Source organism: Dysidea avara, chromosome 5, assembly GCF_963678975.1.
Source record: "Dysidea avara chromosome 5, odDysAvar1.4, whole genome shotgun sequence".
In the NCBI taxonomy this organism is placed as follows: Eukaryota; Metazoa; Porifera; class Demospongiae; order Dictyoceratida; family Dysideidae; genus Dysidea; species Dysidea avara.
In genome coordinates this window covers 20,294,681-20,316,835 of record NC_089276.1, presented here as the reverse complement: position 1 = coordinate 20,316,835, position 22,155 = coordinate 20,294,681, and the positions used below count along the sequence as shown (strand labels likewise).

Here is a 22,155-nt window from a genome sequence, read left to right as displayed (position 1 = left end):
CAATAGTTTTCATCTCATATTAGCAAAAGAACAAATTCAGGGAACTGGTTGAACTAAGTAAACAAGTTTGTTAGCTGAGGATGTTAATCAAGTGTTACATGGTATTACATGTACATATATATACATATCAGCACTTTATAGAACATACCAGTGGAATAGCCATTCGCTCCTCAGCAAGGAGTGCCCATTGTGGTTTGCAGTTTCCACTGACTGCTCTATTTTATTTTTAAGGAGTATTGATCTTACGTTCAGTAGCTTGAAATATCCACCTATTATGCTGACAAAGCACTCCAGCCTATTACACTTCATTATTATTATGTGGCATATTTGACACAGGCCTACCAATAAACATTCTCAGAGAACAAAAGATCTGGATTTGCTGTCATACTGGGTATGCAAGTAAGAATAAATTTAAAATCAGTTTTCCCATACATTATCAGTACAGAAACAGACAGGCTTTGGCATTAACATCATTGCAACCTTTGATCATCTTTTTTTCACATGCATCCAAGCTATATTAAAGGCTGCACCCTTCTTTCACAGCTTAGCTGTTCAGATTTCATTTTTTTTTGTACTCTATATGGCCCTATAGCTGGTGCAAACCTTGTTATAAATTACAAACATGCAATTAGATTACCTTGAATTTTGTTACAGGTAAAGAGCATATAATTTACAGGTAAATTTATGTACTAAGTTTGCAAGGAATCTGATAAGTGCTATGAACGTTTATTCGCATTAAAAAAGATTGAAATTCTGTCATGGCTATAGGGGTAAATTGCTAATCGGAACAACTTGAAATTTGGTGTGTACATAGCCATTGTAGCAGTGCCTTGTGATGGTTATAAAAAAGAAAAAGAAGTAACAGCTACGGAGTTATACAAAACAAAAACAAGATCATGGGAAGAGATACCCTAATAGAACAGTCACCACAGGGTAAAAAATACAGCTTTAGGGTTTATTTTATCTACTTTTCTTCTTATATATTTAAAGACACAATATAAGACAAAAGACACAATATAAATATATATATGTGTGTATATATTAATGATAATTAGTCAAGACAGAGGTCATATATAGTTGTATTGTTTTTTTTTGAATATCCATTGGTAGATCTATGAAATTATAAACTTTTGCTATTAAGTATATAGATTTTTCAGGTGTGACAGCAGTGACTCAGTAGTTAAGGAATTAGGTGTTGAGTATAGAGGTCCCTCGTTCAAACACTGGTAAGTGTTTTTCAACATTCTTTCATCCATTTTATACCCTGTGGTGACTGTTCTATTAGGGTATCTCACCCATGATTTTGCTTTTGCTTTGTATAACTCCGTAGCTGTTACTTCTTTTTCTTTTTTTCTAACCATCACAAGGCACTGCTACAATGGCTATGTACACACCAAATTTCAAGTTGTTCCCATTAGCAATTTACCCCTACAGCCATGACAGAATTTCAATCTTTTTTTTTATGCGAATAAACGTTCATAGCACTTATCAGATTCCTTGCAAACTTAGTACATAAATTTACCTGTAAATTATATGTATGCTCTTTACCTGTAACAAATTTCAAGGTAATCTAATTGCATGTTTGTAATTTATAACAAGGTTTGTAAAGTGTTCAAAAACAGTAACCTAGGCCCCTATAGCCCCCCAAGGAAAACTTAGGCTATTCATTTTTTCAAATGGCTGGAGAAAAAATTGCTACCCTATCTGGCAGACAGCTATAGTGCAAAAATGGTGTGTCTTGGAGAATGGTCATGGAGCTCTGCAGGCATGAAAATTGTATTTTCTTTCTTTATGTCAATATACATGCAGTGTAACATGCCAGCTTTCTTGGCCACATAACACACTATAGTGTGTCTTGCTCATAGAAGTGCCATTTGGTGGTTGTAAAGAATTCAGAATTATACAATAAGACAGGAACGTTTGAGAAAAAATTGATGAACAGAATAAATAGTAATTCATTAAATCGCTATTAGCACCTTCAAAAGATGATTTTCATCAACATTTAATTCATTGACACTGACAAAATGAGGACACATCAACTTTTCAAAAATTTTCCATCGGCCAACAAACAAGTAATCAAGGTAGTCTATAAAAGAACCATCACATTCAACTTGTATAAAAACGAATATACAAAAGTATGGGCTTGAATATCTCTAATACATACAGTAATTTAAAGAAAAGAAGAAAAAAAGACAAGCTCCACAGCTGGCCATAGGCTATTGAACTAGAGGCCATGATTTGAAGCTGTTTAAATTATTAAATGTCAGGTTAGGTCTGTAAACTGGAAAAAGTTATGCCACACATTTCAGATCAGGTTGTGTACATGCATGGCTTCTCCATAGGAAAAAGTGGTGTAAATTTCCTTGAACCATAAATAGAGCTCAGATATTAATTTTAGATTTTTAGCAAGCAAAGTAGTACTACAAACAAGCCAAATTTTGGTAAATCTTTTGGCCATGCATGATCAATGTGAATATAGAATCAGCATCTAGCTATTGAAAAACTCAGAGTTGTAAAATTGGTAAAGTCTTTCAGTTTGAATGGTAGCAGCCAGCTGGTAGTATGCTTACTCTGTAACTGGTGCCTACACCTACCTACCTAACCAACTATATTATATTTTTATTCTATGTACTGCATGTGACAAAGACTCAGGGGGTGATAAGGTAAAATCTTGTGAGTTCAGTGCAGCAACATGCAAGCTAATGAAAGGAAAGAACTAAGTTGATCAACATAGCATCAAAATTGCACTTCATGAAAATTTCATACAGACATCAATCACTCTAAGTAATCAATCACTCACTCTAACCTTAATGTTGTTTAGCTACAATGATGAATTTTCAGATATTGCTCTTTACAAATTGTAACTGTCAGCCGTCTAGGATAACACTAGCTGATTTTTTTAAATCTTGATAATTACTTATAGTCATGTGATGTTAAAGCCTTAGCTAGTTATTACTCATTAGCACTTGAGCATCCACAAATGGCAAAACGTTGGCAAAAAGCGGTCAAAACTTTTAACAAAGATGGAAATACTCTAATAGAGCAGTCAACCATTCTAATGAAGTCATACTTAATAACTATATATGTATCTACTTCTAAATTCTATCAGGGCATGCATGGTTAGGTATGTTGACCCATTCACTCTGAAGGTCTGGCAGACTTTGGCCATGCCGCTGTTGGAGCACACACAACCATCATGACAGTGACATGACAGACAGCATTAATTTTGTCAGTAATAATGGACATAGTTTTCTAGAAATGCTTCCCATAAGTGAACAAGCCCTTCAACATTCATAGCTACCATGGTACTAGAACATTCAAGCTACTGTAGTTAAGGACACTCCAACTTTCGGTCTATGGTCTTTTTTGGCAAGCCTGAAAATTCCATTATTCCAGTATTTTTTTTAAAATCACAAGCTTTCTTGCTATATATAATTATGTCATACACAAGCGAAATAGCATAAGCTTTAGTGTTAGAAATAGTATGAAGTTATGTAGCTACTCAAGTATTTCTGTGCTATTAAACTCACGTAGTTAGCTCAATATACTCATGAGGTGTGAACACTCATGTACCAAAATTATGTGATCAAGACAATCATATTTTTTGGAGTGGCTATGTCTGGCATATATAACTCAATAAAGTCCTTACACTAAAACTGACAGCTTGAAGACTGCCCTCGTTCATTATTTAGCATACGTGGTCTTACCACCAGACCTTCAGTGCTGGTCGCTGTAAAGTGCTAATAACAACAACAATAACCCTTCCATAATGAATGGCACCTCACTGGCAGTTACAGAATAACATTTGTATCTTTGAGTAAAGTTACATCACAGACTGTCATGGAAACCACATATAGATTACATCTGCAATAAGGCAAACAGAGCCGTTGGTTTTTTGTGACAAAATCTTCAGCATTGTCCTAGCCATCTACGTGAGCTAGCATATAAACAATTTGTCTTGCCTATTTTAGAATATTGTTCATCAATATGGGATCCACACCACCAAACCAACATAAATCAAGTAGAGATGGTCCAACATAGAGCTGCTCGTTTTGTCACAGGTCAACCATGGAGACGAAATAATAGAGACAGCATCACTAACATCCTTGAAAACTTGCAATGGCCTACACTACAAGAATGTCGCAAATCAGCTAGACTAGTTTTACTATATAAACTACTACATGATTTATTAATTATACCAAACTGTTACCTCCCATTTAAATCTACTGTATTACGGACCCGACACTCACACAACTTTAAACTAGTACCTTACCAAGAATTGATGTATATAAATATTCCTTCCTCCCAAGAACTGTACCAGAATGGAATAGATTAGATGATGAGATTATTGAGACTGACTGTGTTGAAGAATTTAAGCAAAAATTAGTCCCTTCTATGTATATAGTTAATAACTTATCGTAATTGTATATATTTTTATAGTTTATTATTGTAATTGTACATATGTATATAATTAAGTAACTTGTCGTAATTGTACATACTTATATAGTTAAGTAACTAATTGAAATTGTACACATGTAATTGCACATCAGCATTATACCCCGGGAGGGTCCTGCTGATTAACAGTGTTGGGAGTGGGAGTAACGCGTTACATATGTAACGCGTTACGTAATAATTATTATTACTTCTGTGGTAACTAAGCAATATAACGAAATACGCTAGAAAAACAGGTAATATAACTCAAGTTACTTTACTTACAAATGTAACGCGTTACCTAAGTAATATAGTTGCTGTAACGAATCTAATATTACGTAATATTATTACTACAAGTAACGAAGTTACTAATCTCGTTAGTAATCCACTAGCCACAACGAAGTAATGAAGCCCACTGAATGAGGCTTATTCACCAGCTTCTTACTTATAATCAAGATTTGCACGTTGTCCAACAACGCAATCGTGTCACGTGATAAGGTTTTTTTTCCCCGGGCTGGATGGACTGCCCTTGCCTACCACCCCCAGCACAAAGAAAGCACGTGCTGGACAACTGAATAAAAAGGACCAGATTGCTGAAAGTTTAAAAGTCCCTGTGCTCATCAATGCGGCCCATCTCAGGCATCAGAGGAGCGATGCGAGATGGACCTACTTCCACGTGGTAGTTTCACACGTGACAGCTTAAGGCTATGGACACAAAGTAATATAATATGTAATATTATTACAGTTACTTTATTTTATGGGTAATATGTAACTGTAACTAAATAGTTCAGCTGCAAGTAATATGCAATATGTAACACTGCTGATTAACAATAAATAATAAATAAATAATAACTTGATAACATCATCATTCACATGATTTAGAGCCCATGAGAAAGGGATTAGGAGACGAGAATCACGAGACTAAGTTACTCCGTGAAATAAACTTACACACTTGTCAGATCTATTTCAGCATTGACAGCAGCGCATCATCAGCTACAATATCTATATGATCAGCCCCGGCTCATAAACTCATACAAATAAATACGTCTTGGCCACACTCATAGGCGGATCTAGGAGACACTGTCAGGGGGGGCCAAGGGGGGGCAAGAAGTTTTAGTGCACAACAGTGTTTATTCTACTATGAGCTATGGGGAAATTCTAGAACACAAGTTATATTCATTTGCATAACCTTATTCAGCATATAGCTGGATGAACGATGGACATACAGTTTGTAAACTGTAGTTGGAGAAAATTTTAAAAATCAGACCTCCCAGGTTTGAATTTCAGAGCATTTTTGATAATGCCTAGCTTAAAAGTGTATGATTTGCAATGCGTACAAAGATTGGTTAGCCTATCTGAGATAACCTGTTTGATGGTAAAGTGTATACCAAATCAAAATAAGGAGTAGCTAGCATTGTTACGATTTGTAAAATTTGTAAATTGATGACATCAGAATTACGACTATTCTATTAGAGTAGTGACTGCTCTATTAGAGTATCTCGATCCTTGCACAAAATTCAAATTTATTTGCCTCACTTTCTTTACAGTGTACAGTTTAACTATAAATGTTAGGCACATTTATAAGCGATGTCTTCTATTTGCCAATTGGCTTTCTATACTTCTAAATGCAGTGTGAATGCATGATTCTAGTTTCTGGTATACATATGGTACTGTAGGTCCAAGGGGGGCCAGAGAAGGGCCAGGGGGGGCACAGCACCCCTTGGCCCCCCCTCAGATCCGCCTATGGCCACACTCATCCCTCCTGGAGGAGACTGAGTGTGGCCCCGACTAGACATTGGGTACAATGTCTATATGATCAGCCCCGGCTGATCATATAGAGTGTGGCCCCGACTAGACATTGGGTACAATGTCTATATGATCAGCCCCGGCTGATCATACTGAGTGTGGCCCCTACTAGACATTGGGCTACAATATCTATATGATCAGCCCCGGCTCATAAACTCATACAAATAAATACGTCGGGGCCACACTCATCCCTCCTGGAGGAGACTGAGTGTGGCCCCGACTAGACATTGGGTGACCTGCAGTTCGATTCCTGGGGTTGGAGGGATTTTTTTCCTTACTTTGGCCCCTTTTCTGTTACACCTTTTCAGCTATAAGTCACTAAGTCTAAGTCCTTGAAATTAGGTTAGGTAATCCTAAGGCTGCAGCACATGTTGCTGCAGACCTTCAGTGCTAGTCACTGTAAAGCATTAATACAAATTGTTGGCGCTTATATAAGCACCCGCTCGTTAAAACGAGCAGGCAAGATGGCAATGGCACCACCAAAAAACCCAATAATGAAGTTACAAGAGATATGCCAGCAGTGGAAATTCCCTATGCCTTCGTACACCGAGGTAGCCGCCTCCATGACGGAGTTTGGATGCGAATGCACAGTGACGTTGGAGGGAGAAACCAAGACGTATTTTGGGAAAGGACGCAACAAGAAAACTGCAAAGACTGTATCAGCCGAAGATGCCATAAAATATGTGGAATCAACTAAGCCGCATCTTCTACAACCACCACCTTTACCAGTAAGTGATTTTCCTATTTGTTGATGTATAGAAGTACGTACTGTTTTATAGGATCTTGATCCAACAATGATGCCGACCTTTGGTTCAGGAACAACCAAGAAAGGTGAGCAAACAGAGTTATTGGAAGACAGGCTGCATATGCAAGTGTAAACTGTACCATTTGATTTTGTGTTACAATAGCAAAATACACCTGTCTTTAGCAATGCTCCTGGTAAAATACATCTAGCCTCAAAGTTTTGTGTGTAGTAAAGAAGTAAGGTCCAATGGTTTGTTGTGCCAGTGCCTTACCCATTATTTTAGGTGTTACCCCTTCCACTAATCAACACTGGCTAACCACTTATTCAAGTATGTATCACAATAATGTGTTGATTGCTAATTGTGGCTTTACCCACTTCTCCCCCATGTTGCCCCACTACTACTACTGCTACTATCAAACGTTTAGCCAACATAAAAGTATGAGACTGTACACTACTACATTGTAACTCAGTGAAGTTCAGTACTACTTGACTGAGTGGCTTACCTAATGTGTGCAGCGCTTGTCTTCAAACATTGCACCATTGTTTACTAGATAAGTTACACACACGCACACACACAATGTACGCACACGAGGTATGTAATGGATTCCTATTTTGTTTGTTTTTAGCTGGACCTTCAGAGATGGACAAGTTGGCACAAGAAACAGAGAAACTAGATCGTAAGTTACGTATATTACCAGTACTGCTGATCTAGAATTGTAATCCAGATGTGACTATATATATAAACAAAGGTTGTATCCATTATAGATCTGATGTCACTCATTGTTCTTATTAGTAGCTTACATACTGTACTTTGATTCAGTACACTGTAGTCGTGGTAGCTCTCAATGCATTGTACTATGTGCAGCTAGCTAGCCTTACATTTACTAGTATAATTTATGTATGAGATAGTAGAACACGTATGTTATTTAAGATATCTGTGTATAGTAGAGAATTAGCAGTCAACTTTTTAATAGGACCACCTTGTTGTGTAGTATTGCTAAGGTGTACTTTATGATCTCCTTAATAAGACCACCTCATTATAGTGTGAGTCCCAAACATTGCTTAGGCACTTCATGGATTGAGGAACTTATTTCCCACAGATAACCATATTAATGAAGCTATATAACTCTATATGTAATGCAAAGTGCTTGAAGTGTTTTATTTTACTACAGATACTAGGGTAGGTGTGGAGTATGGCACTATCATAATGAGGACTCGTAATGACAAGGGCTGGACTCAACGTGACTTGGCACAGGTATTTACATGTAGTGGTGTGTACGTGCGTGCGTGTGTGTGTGTGTACAGTGAAGTACGTGTACAACTACACCTTACACAATTAATACATACATGAAAACATGCAAGCTACAGGCTGTAGTTAGTTGGTTTTGTTTCTATTGAAGAATTGTTGAAGTGCTGTTAATCTGGAAATATTTGTGCAAAATTATCTTCTTTAGACGAAGTTGTGATTTTACTTGTGGTATTCTATTTGGTCCTGTTGAAGGTGTTGGCTAAATTTATAAAACATTCATTAAAGGTTTATTCCACAAAAACAATCATGTAGGTTTGATCACACAAACATTTCCAGACTGACCAGGCAAATTGTTTGCTTACATGATACTAGCTCTATTGGAATATTTGTAGTTGACAACATGAGTATCAACATGTACTACATTACTGGTGTGTTTTACTGTTCAACAGAAGATTAATGAGAAGCCTTCGGTGGTGGTTGAGTTTGAGAGTGGTAAGGCAGTGGTGAACCATGCCGTCCTGACCAAGATGGAGAGAGCATTAGGTAGAGTAGACAAGTATATGAGTGGTCAAACATCACTTTGTTATGTCCAAACCAATCAAGACACATGGTAGTGTGTCGTGCGGCCCAAGAAGCCGGCGCGCAACCCCGTGAGTATATTGACAGGAAGAAAGAAAACTCAATTTTCGCACCTCCGTAGCTCTGTGCTGCCTTGATGAAACAACACGAATTTTGCTGTGGACACTCCCTCCACCTTCAGCACTCCACATTCCAAATTTGAGCGAAATCGCTTCAAGCGTTCCCGAGATATGCGACTTCAAAAATTGGCTTAGTTTCTTCGTTTTTTTTTTCTTCTTATTTTTCTTCCTCTTTTCGCACACTTACAAAACTGCTATAAAACGCGAACGCCTTATCCGATCGCCTTGAAATTTGGCACACAGAAGGGGGGTATAAAGGCGCATCTCTGTACCAACTTTGGCTGGAATACGATAAACAGGCAAAGAGTTATGAGTGATTATTCACGAAAAATAACACCAATATGTTGTCTCGCCTACAGGGTAAACCGCGTATGGGAAGAAGCTGAAAATCGGTGGGTGAATAGGTTAACTATTGAACCTCAAACCTTTTGTGGTTTGAAAGAAATCGAGCTAAAAACCAGGACAATACAACGAAAAAACCAACAGTGTGTAACAATTACACAATCGAGATTAGCTAATAAAAAACGAGTGCTTGCCACACCTACCAGGTAAACCGCTTGGGGTAATGCTTTGAAAATCGCTGTACAGATGGAGTTATCATCTTAGAAAGGCTCTTCAATGGTGTAGAAGAATCAGACTTAAAGCCACGGAGTTATAACACGAAATCCAACTTGGTGTAGCAAGTGCGAGATCGAGATACTCTAATAGAGCAGTCATCCTAATAGAGCAGTCACACTGAACAGAATTCAAGAGATCAGTTAGAAATAAGTAACCTGTATAGAGATCAGCTACAAACAAATCACCCTGTAGAGAGTTCAGCTACAAACAATTCACCCTGTTCAGACATCAGTTAGAAGAAGTTTTCTTGTAGAGAGTTTAGTTACAAACAAATCACCCTGTTGAAAGATCAGCTAGAAGATGTCACCTTGTAGATAGTTCTGTTACAATGAAACCACCATGTAGAGAATTCAGCTACAAACTAGTGACCCTGTAGATACATCAGCTAGAAGAAGTTACCTTGTAGAGAGTTCAGCTACAAAGAAACCATTCTGTAAAGAGCTCAGCTGCAAACAAATCACCTATACAGAATTCAGGTATAAACAAATCACCCTGTAGAGAGATCAGCTAGAAGAAGTTACCTTGTAGATAGTTCAGCTACAAACAAATCATCCTGTAGAGAGATCAGTTAGAAGAAGTTACCTTGTAGATCGTTCAGCTACAACAATTCACCCTGTAAAGAGATCAGCTAGAAGAAGTTACCTTGTAGAGAGTTCAGCTACAAAGAAACCATCGTGTAGAGAGTTCAGCTACAAACAAATCTCCCTGTAGAGAGATCAGCTAGAAGAAGTTTCCTTGTAGAGAGTTCTGCTACAAACAAATCACCCTGTAGAAAGATCAGCTAGAAGAAATCACCTTGTAGAGAGTTCAGCTTCAAAGAAACAATCATGTGAGAGTTCAACTACAAACAAATTGTCCTGTAAAGAGATCAGCTAGAAGAAGTTACCTTGTAGAGAGTTCAGCTACAAAGAAACCATCATGTAGAGAGTTCAGCTACAAACAAATCACCCTGTAGAAAGATCAGCTATAGAAGAAATCATCTTGTAGAGAGTTCAGCTACAAACAAATCGTCCTGTAGAGAGATCAGCTAGAAGAAATTACCTTGTAGAGAGTTCAGCTACAAAGAAACCATCATGTAGAGAGTTCAGCTGCAAACAAATCACCTGTAGAGAGTTAAGCTACAAACAAATCTCCCTGTAGAGAGATCAGCTAGAAGAAGTCACCTTGCAGAGAGTTCAGTTACAAAGAAACCACCATGTAGAGAGTTCAGCTGCAAACAAATCATCTGTAGAGAGTTCAGTTAGAAACAAGTCACCTTGTAGAGAGTTCAGCTAGAAGAAGTCACATTGTAGAGAGTTCAGCTACAAACAAACTACCATGTAGAGAGTTCAGCTGCAAACAAATCACCCTGTAGAGAACTCAACTACAAACAAATCGCCCTGTAGAAAGATTAGCTAGAAGAAGTTACCTTATAGGGAGTTCAGCTACGAACAGATCACTCTGTAGAGAGTTCAGCTACGAACAAATCACCCTGTAGAGAGTTCAGTTACAAAGAAACCACCATGTAGAGAGTTCAGCTGCAAAAAATAAATCACTCTGTAGAGAGTTCAGCTAGAAGAAATTACCTTGTAGAGAGTTCAGCTACAAAGAAACCACCATTTAGACAGTTCAGCTGCAAACAAATCACCCAGTAGAAAGTTCAGCTATGAACAGATCACCCTGTTGAGAGTTCAGTTAGAAACAAGGAATCCTGTAGAGAGATCACCTAGAAGTATCACCTTGTAGAGAGTTCAGCTACAAACAAATCACCTGTAGAGAGTTCAGCTACAAACAAATCACCCTGTACAGAGATCAGCTAGAAGAAGTCACCTTGTAGAGAGTTCAGCTATAAAGAAACCACCATGTAGAGAACTCAGCTACAAACAAATCGCCCTGTAGAAAGATCAGCTAGAAGAAGTTACCTTGTAGGGATTTCAGCTACAAACAAATCATCCTGTAGAGAGTTCAGCTACAAAGAAACCATTCTTTAAAGAGCTCAGCTGTAAATAAATCACCTGTACAGAATTCAGCTACAAACAAATCACCCTGTAGAGAGATCAGCTAGAAGAAATTACCTTGTAGATAGTTCAGCTACAAAGAAACCACCATTTAGACAGTTCAGCTGCAAACAAATCACCCAGTAGAAAGTTCAGCTATGAACAGATCACCCTGTTGAGAGTTCAGTTAGAAACAAGGAATCCTGTAGAGAGATCACCTAGAAGTATCACCTTGTAGAGAGTTCAGCTACAAACAAATCACCTGTAGAGAGTTCAGCTACAAACAAATCACCCTGTACAGAGATCAGCTAGAAGAAGTCACCTTGTAGAGAGTTCAGCTATAAAGAAACCACCATGTAGAGAACTCAGCTACAAACAAATCGCCCTGTAGAAAGATCAGCTAGAAGAAGTTACCTTGTAGGGATTTCAGCTACAAACAAATCATCCTGTAGAGAGTTCAGCTACAAAGAAACCATTCTTTAAAGAGCTCAGCTGCAAATAAATCACCTGTACAGAATTCAGCTACAAACAAATCACCCTGTAGAGAGATCAGCTAGAAGAAATTACCTTGTAGATAGTTCAGCTACAAAGAAACCACCATTTAGACAGTTCAGCTGCAAACAAATCACCCAGTAGAAAGTTCAGCTATGAACAGATCACCCTGTTGAGAGTTCAGTTAGAAACAAGGAATCCTGTAGAGAGATCACCTAGAAGTATCACCTTGTAGAGAGTTCAGCTACAAACAAATCACCTGTAGAGAGTTCAGCTACAAACAAATCACCCTGTACAGAGATCAGCTAGAAGAAGTCACCTTGTAGAGAGTTCAGCTATAAAGAAACCACCATGTAGAGAACTCAGCTACAAACAAATCGCCCTGTAGAAAGATCAGCTAGAAGAAGTTACCTTGTAGGGATTTCAGCTACAAACAAATCATCCTGTAGAGAGTTCAGCTACAAAGAAACCATTCTTTAAAGAGCTCAGCTGCAAATAAATCACCTGTACAGAATTCAGCTACAAACAAATCACCCTGTAGAGAGATCAGCTAGAAGAAATTACCTTGTAGATAGTTCAGCTACAAAGAAACCACCATTTAGACAGTTCAGCTGCAAACAAATCACCCAGTAGAAAGTTCAGCTATGAACAGATCACCCTGTTGAGAGTTCAGTTAGAAACAAGGAATCCTGTAGAGAGATCACCTAGAAGTATCACCTTGTAGAGAGTTCAGCTACAAACAAATCACCTGTAGAGAGTTCAGCTACAAACAAATCACCCTGTACAGAGATCAGCTAGAAGAAGTCACCTTGTAGAGAGTTCAGCTATAAAGAAACCACCATGTAGAGAACTCAGCTACAAACAAATCGCCCTGTAGAAAGATCAGCTAGAAGAAGTTACCTTGTAGGGATTTCAGCTACAAACAAATCATCCTGTAGAGAGTTCAGCTACAAAGAAACCATTCTTTAAAGAGCTCAGCTGCAAATAAATCACCTGTACAGAATTCAGCTACAAACAAATCACCCTGTAGAGAGATAAGCTAGAAGAAATTACCTTGTAGAGAGTTCAGCTACAAAGAAACCACCATGTAGAGAGTTCAGCTGCAAAGAAATCACCCTGTAGAAAATTCTGCCAGAAACAAATTGCCCTGTAGAAAGATCAGTTAGAAAAAGTTACCTTTTAGAGAGTTCAGCTACAAATAAACCATTCTGTAAAGATCTCAGCTGCAAACAAATCACCTGTACAGAATTCAGCTACAAACACATCACCCTGTAGAGAGATCAGCTAGAAGAAGTTACCTTGTAGATCGTTCAGCTACAAACAATTCACCCTGTAGAGAGAGCAATTAGAAGAAGTCACCTTGTAGAGTGTTCAGTTACAAAGAAACCACCATGGAGATTTCTGTAATCATTATATGTGACCGGATTTGCGAAAAAGGGTCTTCCACACACATCCAATTCTGTAAACGTTGGAGACCATAACTCAGTGTTCAAGTAACATATTAACCTGAAAATTTCACCATGTATTCAGCTATAGTGGTGCTCACCACTGCCCAAATTTCAAGGCAATAGCTCTTTCCAATCTGAAGTTATCAATTGTCAAAGTTGGCAAATTGGATGTGTGTGGAAGACCCCTTTCGCAAATCCGGTCACATATGTATTATATATATAATTTGTACATTTACTGATAAAATATTTAAAGTACATCTACTTCATCTTTTCTTCTTCCTGTAGTAAAAAAAAAAACATAGGTTAAAAGGTCCCAAAGCTGGCCATAGGCCGGCTTTTGGGGTATACAAATACAAAAAGAAATGAAATCTAATCCAAAACAGCTAAGCTGTAAAAAAGTGTGCGGCCCTCAGAAAGGCTATGGTGAAAAAAGATGTGAAATCCAAGGTGGCGGCCAAGAAATGGCTGTGATGGTAGGTTAATGGTAAAAATTTTAATAACGACAATTCAGGTGAATTTTTGTGCCACTTCACAAAATTTACCTGAATTGTCATTATTAAAACTTTTACCATTAACCTACCATCACAGCCATTTCTTGGCCGCCACCTTGGATTTCACATCTTTTTTCACCATAGCCTTTCTGAGGGCCGCACACTTTTTTACAGCTTAGCTGTTTTGGATTAGATTATCTCTACCTCATGGCCAGAGGTAACCTCAGATTGAAGTAAATATTTCAAAGACAACTGTAAAGATGCTACTTCACTTTATTGTTATGGTTTACAATTACATTATGGCCCTCTAGTCATCATCTTCATTTGGCAGAGCAACTGCCAGATCTGCTAGGACTACATATTGTGCCACCCTGATATTATTCCAAAATACAAGTGTCTTGTTTCACAGTATTACTGCTGTATATCTCCATCCTAAAGGTGTACACTTGAAGGGACCAAAAATTGGTCAACCATTATCATTTGGACGAGGCAGAGGGACAAGAAGATGACCCAGAGACTGATGCATCCCATGTGTACATGGACTAGAGATAACATGATTACCCTCCAGCACTTAATGTGAACTCTCTTCTTGTATATGTACCTGATTAACACGGCAGCCAATCAACTGTAAAAAAATTTTGTAATGTCTAAAATGTACAAGTTCAAGCCCTATAGTTCTTCATTAGCACTGTGTTGATCAGCTTATATTGCAGTTGGAAGTCTTTGGTAACCATAGACTGGCCATTAATTAACAACTATACTTTAGGTAGGGAGAAAGCCTAAGATGTGGGTAGTTTCTGTACACAGTTGAGCATCATCATTATTCTTCATGTGCAGGTTTTTTTACAGATATACTACACCTTGTATTTCCCACACATGGGGACTATGGGCTTGGTGTGACCAGTTTTACTTAGTTGATATAACACAATGGATCATGTGACTATTGCACATATCTATAATACTGTATATAGCTTAGCCAAAATATTTTGAGGGGAATTTTTTTTGCTGCTTTCTCGGCTTTGGGCATTAACAGTGAAAATTTATCCTTGAAATATTTAGACCTCCATAGTGTTATATTGTAATACATTTTGGGAGTGTTTGCAAATCCATGAAAAGTTTATTTTTAGCAACATTGTTCAACCTTGAAAAATTTACCCCTCAAAATATTTAGGCTACATGGTTCTGTATTTAATTTTGATGTCTTATGATCACTTGACCAGTAATATGGTTTCTGTTAATATTCTCATTGTAACAGTTCTACAAACTTTATGATTGGAGCTGCTAGAGCTACTAATAATCTAATAACTATTCTAATAGAACATCCAAAAAAGGAAAAGATCAATGTTTGGATTTTTTTTTGCGTACTGTGTGCTATGTACCATTGTGTCAAACTTAACATTAGAATAGGTTAGGTTAGGGGCCCAGCCCAAGGTACTCATGGTTTTGACATAAAACTATAGTCCTGGTTTTATAACTGACTCAGAACATGGCTCAGAAATTATCATGTATTAGGTTTGCAAATTACTGCATAATGTTGCTCAGCTAATTATTTTAAGGACCAACTACATTTTTAGTGATTTAGAACTTTTTAAACTATTGGCAAGAGTAAATAATAAAGTTATTATTTACTCTTGCTATTTATTAGGCATGAAACATATTTACATGCAGTGTTCTAAATTGAAAAATACTGTTCATGTAATACTCAACTGCAGTGATTTTGCAGACACTGACTATCCTAAAAATTTCTTTTTGGCTAAGTACCATATAGTTTCAGTACCTGGGTATTTAGGCTAAACCCTGTATGACAGCTCTAGTATTAGCTACCACTACAATAGACTGAAATGACCCATGTGCAGTGCTGTCAGGCATCTATATGAATTATTTACTTTTTTTCTTGGCCCCTCAGTATGAATTTTGAAACACCATTAACACCCTCCCCCCATAAAATCTCAAATCTGCCCCTGCACCTTACAAGTAGTGATGTGCAATATACCAAAAAATTATCAACATTGCAATACCAATCACAGTGAAAAATTGATGTTATACACTGGTATACACGGGTGTGTATTACAGTTATTCTTATGTTATACGCACCCTTGTATAACACAGTTATACAATTACTGTATTTCACTGTTATACACAGGCCATGTTATACAGAGTGTAGTAAACAGTGTTATACACAGGCTGTGTTATACATAGCATAGTATAACAGTGCTTTTAATGCATTAGTACATTCCAGCTTAAGCTGTATACAGTGGACCCTCAGTTATCCAAACCGTAATGTGCATGTCTAAGGAAATTATTAAACTGTTCAGATAAGTGAATTGTTCAGGTAACTGAAGCCCATACATTTATAATAGCTATATAAATTGAATACTCTAATAGAGCATATATTTGTACTCAAAGTACTCCAATAGAACAGTTATTACCAATTTTAAGGTACGGATACAGGGTCAGATAACTAAGGGTACAGTATATATATAGCTACTGTACCATGTAATTTTTGTCAAGGTGCTAACCATTATAACTAGCACATTGATGCATAGTCTCGGTATTAAATCACAATGCATGCATGGAGATACACAGAAACCCTCAAGTAGGTAATTTCTAGTCATATCCATGCACTTCTAAATAATCTATGGTTGCATTGATTGAGACAAGAAATGATCATTATCCAACTAACTGCATGGTTAAAGTGTCATTAGCTTCATAATAATGTCATCGCCCAGTCAGAGTAATACTCATAGACTGACTTAGGATGTGAAACCAGAAAATTTTGAGTGCAGTCTCTCGAGCTACTGTATGGTACTGTGACAGACATTGTGTGTACACTACTATCACCTTGAAGGTCTTATTGACTCACACATCTCACCAATTCTAGCATGTATGTATTACACAAATTTTAATACTCAGCATTCTGTCATTAATTTTATGCTATGTATGACTAAGATATTGATGGCATGGTGGCGATTGCCATGGAAAAAAGAAATAACTGTTTCCACCATCCCTACATGTGCAGCATCTTCCAATCAATACAAGGAGTAAGAACCTTCACATGTAACATTTAAGAAAAATTCCCTTGGCCTCCTCCAGGATTCTATATTAGGAAAGTTATGAGATTGTGGTTGTTACATGTACAAACTATGAATGACCAAATGATACATATGAATATTTTATCTAAATATTACTATATATTTATTCAAAAAGTAAGCACTTTGCTCACATTCAATTCATAAATTGTTGCTTTTAGGGTGATATATACCCAGCATGAATTCTTTCTAACTAAGCCATGGCGGCAACCGTTTACATATATTATTGTAGTACAAATTTAACATGAAATACTGGCTGCACAGTTGAGTAGGTTCTTGCTACAATGAAGCTTTGTCCCCAACATTATACAGATAGTTACCATAGTAATAAACTCTTTAATTTTTTTACAAACTAATCCATAATTTTTTTTTTATTGCAGTAGCAAGTACATACAATAGGTGAATGAACACTAAGTGTAAGCCTGTGAGTTTCATAACACTGTCTAATAATTCACTTCAACTGGATGACCCACTGTACTACGCCTTGTAAAAGCCACTATACATGTATATATAATACTGTACATGACTTCAATAGTAGTAGTACTGCTACATTGATGAGTAATTGTATCCGTATTTTGTAACCATTTTTATACTGTTGCCGGTCTCACACTGCCAGCATGTTTCATCTGGAACCTAGGTGACACTGATCAATTACTCTATTCTCCATATAAAGGACACCATTTGCTATATCATGACTTGACACATTACCCATTCGTACTGTCATAGTGTATCAACTTGACTCATTACAAACTATAATAGAGAAGCATTAATGACTCATTGGATATCCTTATAAAAGCTCACCTTTTGTTATTGTTTTCTCAAATTCATTGCCTATGAACACTGTCAGCATGTGTCAACTTCCATTCACTGTAACAGAGATACACTTCATATGCAACAATGTTAAGTTCTCTACCAAAACAAGAAAAGGTAATCAGATGATACATTCCAGCAGCAACAGTCAGCATATTCACACATTGTGTTCTCCTACCAAAGATGAAACCTCTTGGCAGGTAGCCACCAAAAGATGACACATCTGGGCAGCAACAACTGGTACATCACAATACAAACACAGTACGTTCCCCTACCAATAAGATGAAACATCTTGGCAGGTAGCCACCGAAAGATGACACATCTTGGCAGCAAGAACTTATGACACATCTGGGCAGCAACAACCGGTACGTCACAATACAAACACAGTACATTCCCCTACCAATAAGATGAAACATCTTGGCAGGTAGCCACCGAAAGATGACACATCTTGGCAGCAAGAACTGATGACACATCTGCGCAGCAACAACTGGTACATCACAATACAAACACAGTACGTTCTGCTACCAATAAGATGAAACATCTTGGCAGGTAGCCACCGAAAGATGACACATCTTGGCAGCAAGAACTTATGACACATCTGGGAAGCAACAACTGGTACATCACAATACAAACACGGTGCATTCCCCTACCAATAAGATGAAACATCTTGGCAGGTAGCCACCGAAAGATGACACATCTTGGCAGCAAGAACTTATAACACATCTGGGCAGCAACAACTGGTACGTCACAATACAAACACAGTACGTTCCCCTACCAATAAGATGAAACATCTTGGCAGGTAGCCACCGAAAGATGACACATCTTGGCAGCAAGAACTTATAACACATCTGGGCAGCAACAACTGGTACATCACAATACAAACACAGTGCGTTCCCCTACCAATAAAATGAAACATCTTGGCAGGTAGCCACCGAAAGATGACACATCTTGGCAGCAAGAACTTATAACACATCTGGGCAGCAACAACTGGTACGTCACAATACAAACACAGTGCGTTCCCTTACCAATAAGATGAAACATCTTGGCAGGTAACCACCAAAAGATGACACATCTTGGCGGCAAGAACTTATGACACATCTGGGCAGCAACAACTGGTACATCACAATACAAACACAGTGCGTTCCCCTACCAATAAGATGAAACATCTTGGCAGGTAGCCACCGAAAGATGACACATCTTGGCAGCAAGAACTTATAACACATCTGGGCAGCAACAACTGGTACGTCACAATACAAACACAGTACATTCCCCTACCAATAAGATGAAACATCTTGGCAGGTAGCCACCGAAAGATGACACATCTTAGCAGCAAGAACTTACGACACATCTGGGCAGCAACAACTGGTACATCACAATACAAACACAGTGCATTCTCCTACCAATAAGATGAAACATCTTGGCTGGTAGCCACCGAAAGATGACACATCTTGGCAGCAAGAACTGATGACACATCTGGGCAGCAACAACTGGTACATCACAATACAAACACAGTACGTTCCCCTACCAATAAGATGAAACATCTTGGCAGGTAGCCACCGAAAGATGACACATCTTGGCAGCAAGAACTTACGACAAATCTGGGCAGCAACAACTGGTACAATACAATACAAACACGGTGCATTTCCCTCCTATAAGATGAAACATCTTTGCAGGTAGCCACCAAAATATGATATATGCTAAAGTACAATGGGATAAATACTGCAGCTTGAAAAGCAAACCCAGATCTGCAACTATCAGGATTCTGGCCAAGTTCAACACTTGGTGCCAACCAACATGGCACTGTGAGACTTACAGAGGAAGGCACTAGGGAGATAAGTCATGGGATTAGACAGTATAGAGGAGCATTTGCAGTTTCACAAGCAGCCTTTGGTGGGTGTACTATTGTTTTCATTGATATTCAATGTGGTAATGCTGCATTTAATAATATGGCAACTATTCCTGGCATTGTCACAAAATCGGGCAGAGTTTCTGCTCTGCCCAGTTTCAGCAAGGACAATTTATAACTTTAAAATCTTGTTGTTTTAGACTCTGGCTATGGTAGCTGTCCTACTTGAACATAATTATCTATGAAGGACCCTTCCACCGGTTCTGTATAGCACGCACAAGAAAAACGGCTTATAGAACGCTTCAGTGCTGGCACCAGACAGAAAACATAAACTGTTACACTTTACAGGGAACACCGTGCATGTACATTAATCTTACCGTGCAGTCATTTCCGGCTCAGCTGTCCGTAGCCGTCACTTTCAGTACCGTGGAAAGTCTCGCACGCGTATCAGACTCTTTACAAGTAGTACGCGTGAGACTAATACTGTACACCTGTAGTAGACTTGAGTACTTCATCAAGTTCGAGACCTCACCCGCCAACTAGCTTCACCGCCAATGGTGCCACAAATTGGTGCACGTGATATGCAGTTGTAAGTTGTAAACCGCAATTCCTCAAAAAATGGATGATGAACTTGTCGGATTGTTGTCAGCTAGAGATTCTGTATTTATGAAAAAGACCATATTTTGTTAGCCTGAATAACGTGACATAAATGCGCGCTAATATAAGACAACGAAACTGATCTGAATGGAAAGCTGGATCCTCCAGTAAGTCCGCTGACGCAGTTAACGTGATTGAGGTGTATAGCTACTATCGCTGCTGTGTGATCGTGATGGTCCCAGTACAGTTATGCGGCTTAGCTACTACTGAAGTTACAGGGACACATAAACGGAGGATGGCATTGGTTAGTGATGTGGCCAAAGCCGAAACTCAGTGTAGCATGTAAGTGTGCCTTAATTTACAGCCTGTGTGCATTTATGAGTAATGTTGTTCACAGGTGTAGCTGAGTAAAGGTAAAACTTGTTCAAGATGTACTGCGAATTATTGGTAAGTGTATCTGTACAGCCTGTGTACACTTCAGACTTATGTTTTGCCAGGTATGTGACGGTTGTAGAGTTGATGATTGCTGCAGCAGTTTCATAAGTTGTATCAATGAACACTGCCGGTAAATGTTCCTGTGTGCATTTATGACTAATACTTTTTGACAGATCCATTGAATTGAAATTTAATGAAGTTTTTTCATAGACTCCTGGTAAGTATATCTTGACATCCTGTGTGCATTTATGACAGATATTTTGACAGATATTGCCAAGTGAAGTAATAATCAGGAAAATACAGCCGTCGACTACATGGCAGGAACTGGTTGGTCTCAGTGGATCATGTCTTCTGGAATCTGCAGCTCTGTGACTCATTAATTTTTCAATCCGTTTGTAAAATCTAAAAATATAATCACATGTGCTTTAAATGGAAGAACTAATAACAGTAGGGGGTGGTTATACACATGGCTATACAGAGTATGTATAACACTAGAATACATATGTTACCGGGTTTGCGAAAAGGTACCTTTTTCACACACTAATTTTGACATATTTTGTGATCTTTGAAGCTTCATAACTTTTTAGTCATTACATAAAATTGCCTGACCTTTTCTATGCATGCAACTAAAGTATCTGGCTACATGTTGAAACTAAGACCAGGTTGATCAGTATATGGAGTCAAAAGTTACATTGCTTTGTTTGTTCACCTGTAAAATGTGTGGAAAAGGTACCTTTTCGCAAATCCGGTCACATATGTTATACACATTGTTATACACTAGGGAAGTGGTGATAACACTGCTATACACATGTTATACACTTGTAATACATACGTTATAAACACCAGTATAACACTGTTTCACACATGTTATACATGCCCGTGTATATAGTATCCATACAGATGTTTTACAGGGGCTGTATAACGGATGCGTCACCTGTTTATAACATAAGCATAACAGTGTTATACATGTGCTATACACCAGTGGATAACATACCATTTTTCACTGTGAATATCATATCTAATACTTTGGTAATTTACAACTTTTGGTGTGTGATTGTACGATCATGATAGAAATGAAGCTCAGTTCTGTAGTTTAATCATTTTAAAAAGCATCTACCAGTTTCCAAGGCTCATCACAAATTCTATAAAGCATAAAAACATTTGCCCCACACAATTAATCAAAAGAAAAAAATACCAAAAAGTCGAAATTTCATTATTTTACCAATTGTCATATTGATATCAGACTGAAGCCAAAATCCTAATATGGCACATCACTACTTACAAGTGCAATATATATTGAGAAAAAAAGCTATGCTGAGATAATTTGACTAACACTCAAGAATGCATTTCTAGTAGTTTCACTCCTGTTAAAGGTGTCCTCCTTGCTTATAGGTGACCAGTGACGCAGTACACATTACACAACA

At 37.9% G+C, this 22,155-nt stretch overlaps 2 protein-coding genes across 20 annotated transcripts; one reads left to right on the top strand and one right to left on the bottom strand.

Annotated features, from left to right (window-relative positions):
• The first annotated feature begins 6,667 nt into the window (after positions 1-6,667).
• LOC136256178 (uncharacterized) lies at positions 6,668-14,659 on the top strand. The gene is made up of 6 exons (XM_066049130.1): positions 6,668-6,965; positions 7,017-7,068; positions 7,609-7,659; positions 8,155-8,237; positions 8,681-8,774; positions 14,393-14,659. Exons 1-6 carry the CDS (start codon positions 6,702-6,704, stop codon positions 14,461-14,463), a joined length of 615 nt encoding a protein of 204 aa, XP_065905202.1. The 5' UTR covers positions 6,668-6,701; the 3' UTR covers positions 14,464-14,659.
• Positions 14,660-16,822: 2,163 nt separating this feature from the next.
• On the bottom strand, positions 16,823-22,051 carry LOC136256793 (uncharacterized). Of its 19 annotated transcripts, none has more exons than XM_066049833.1 (9): positions 19,254-22,051; positions 18,879-19,076; positions 18,629-18,826; positions 18,379-18,576; positions 18,254-18,326; positions 18,129-18,201; positions 17,957-18,076; positions 17,845-17,910; positions 16,823-17,793 (listed from the first exon to the last, which is right to left on the bottom strand). In XM_066049833.1, the coding sequence occupies exons 1-6, from the start codon at positions 19,392-19,394 to the stop codon at positions 18,191-18,193; spliced, it is 819 nt and encodes a 272-aa protein (XP_065905905.1). In that variant the 5' UTR covers positions 19,395-22,051; the 3' UTR covers positions 16,823-17,793; positions 17,845-17,910; positions 17,957-18,076; positions 18,129-18,190. The 19 variants fall into 19 exon arrangements, 17 of the variants coding, with proteins under 17 accessions (XP_065905905.1, XP_065905893.1, XP_065905896.1 ...); XM_066049821.1 differs by having other exon boundaries at positions 18,129-18,326; positions 19,254-19,502; positions 20,077-22,051; XM_066049824.1 differs by having other exon boundaries at positions 18,129-18,326; positions 19,379-19,502; positions 20,077-22,051.
• Positions 22,052-22,155: the final 104 nt, after the last annotated feature.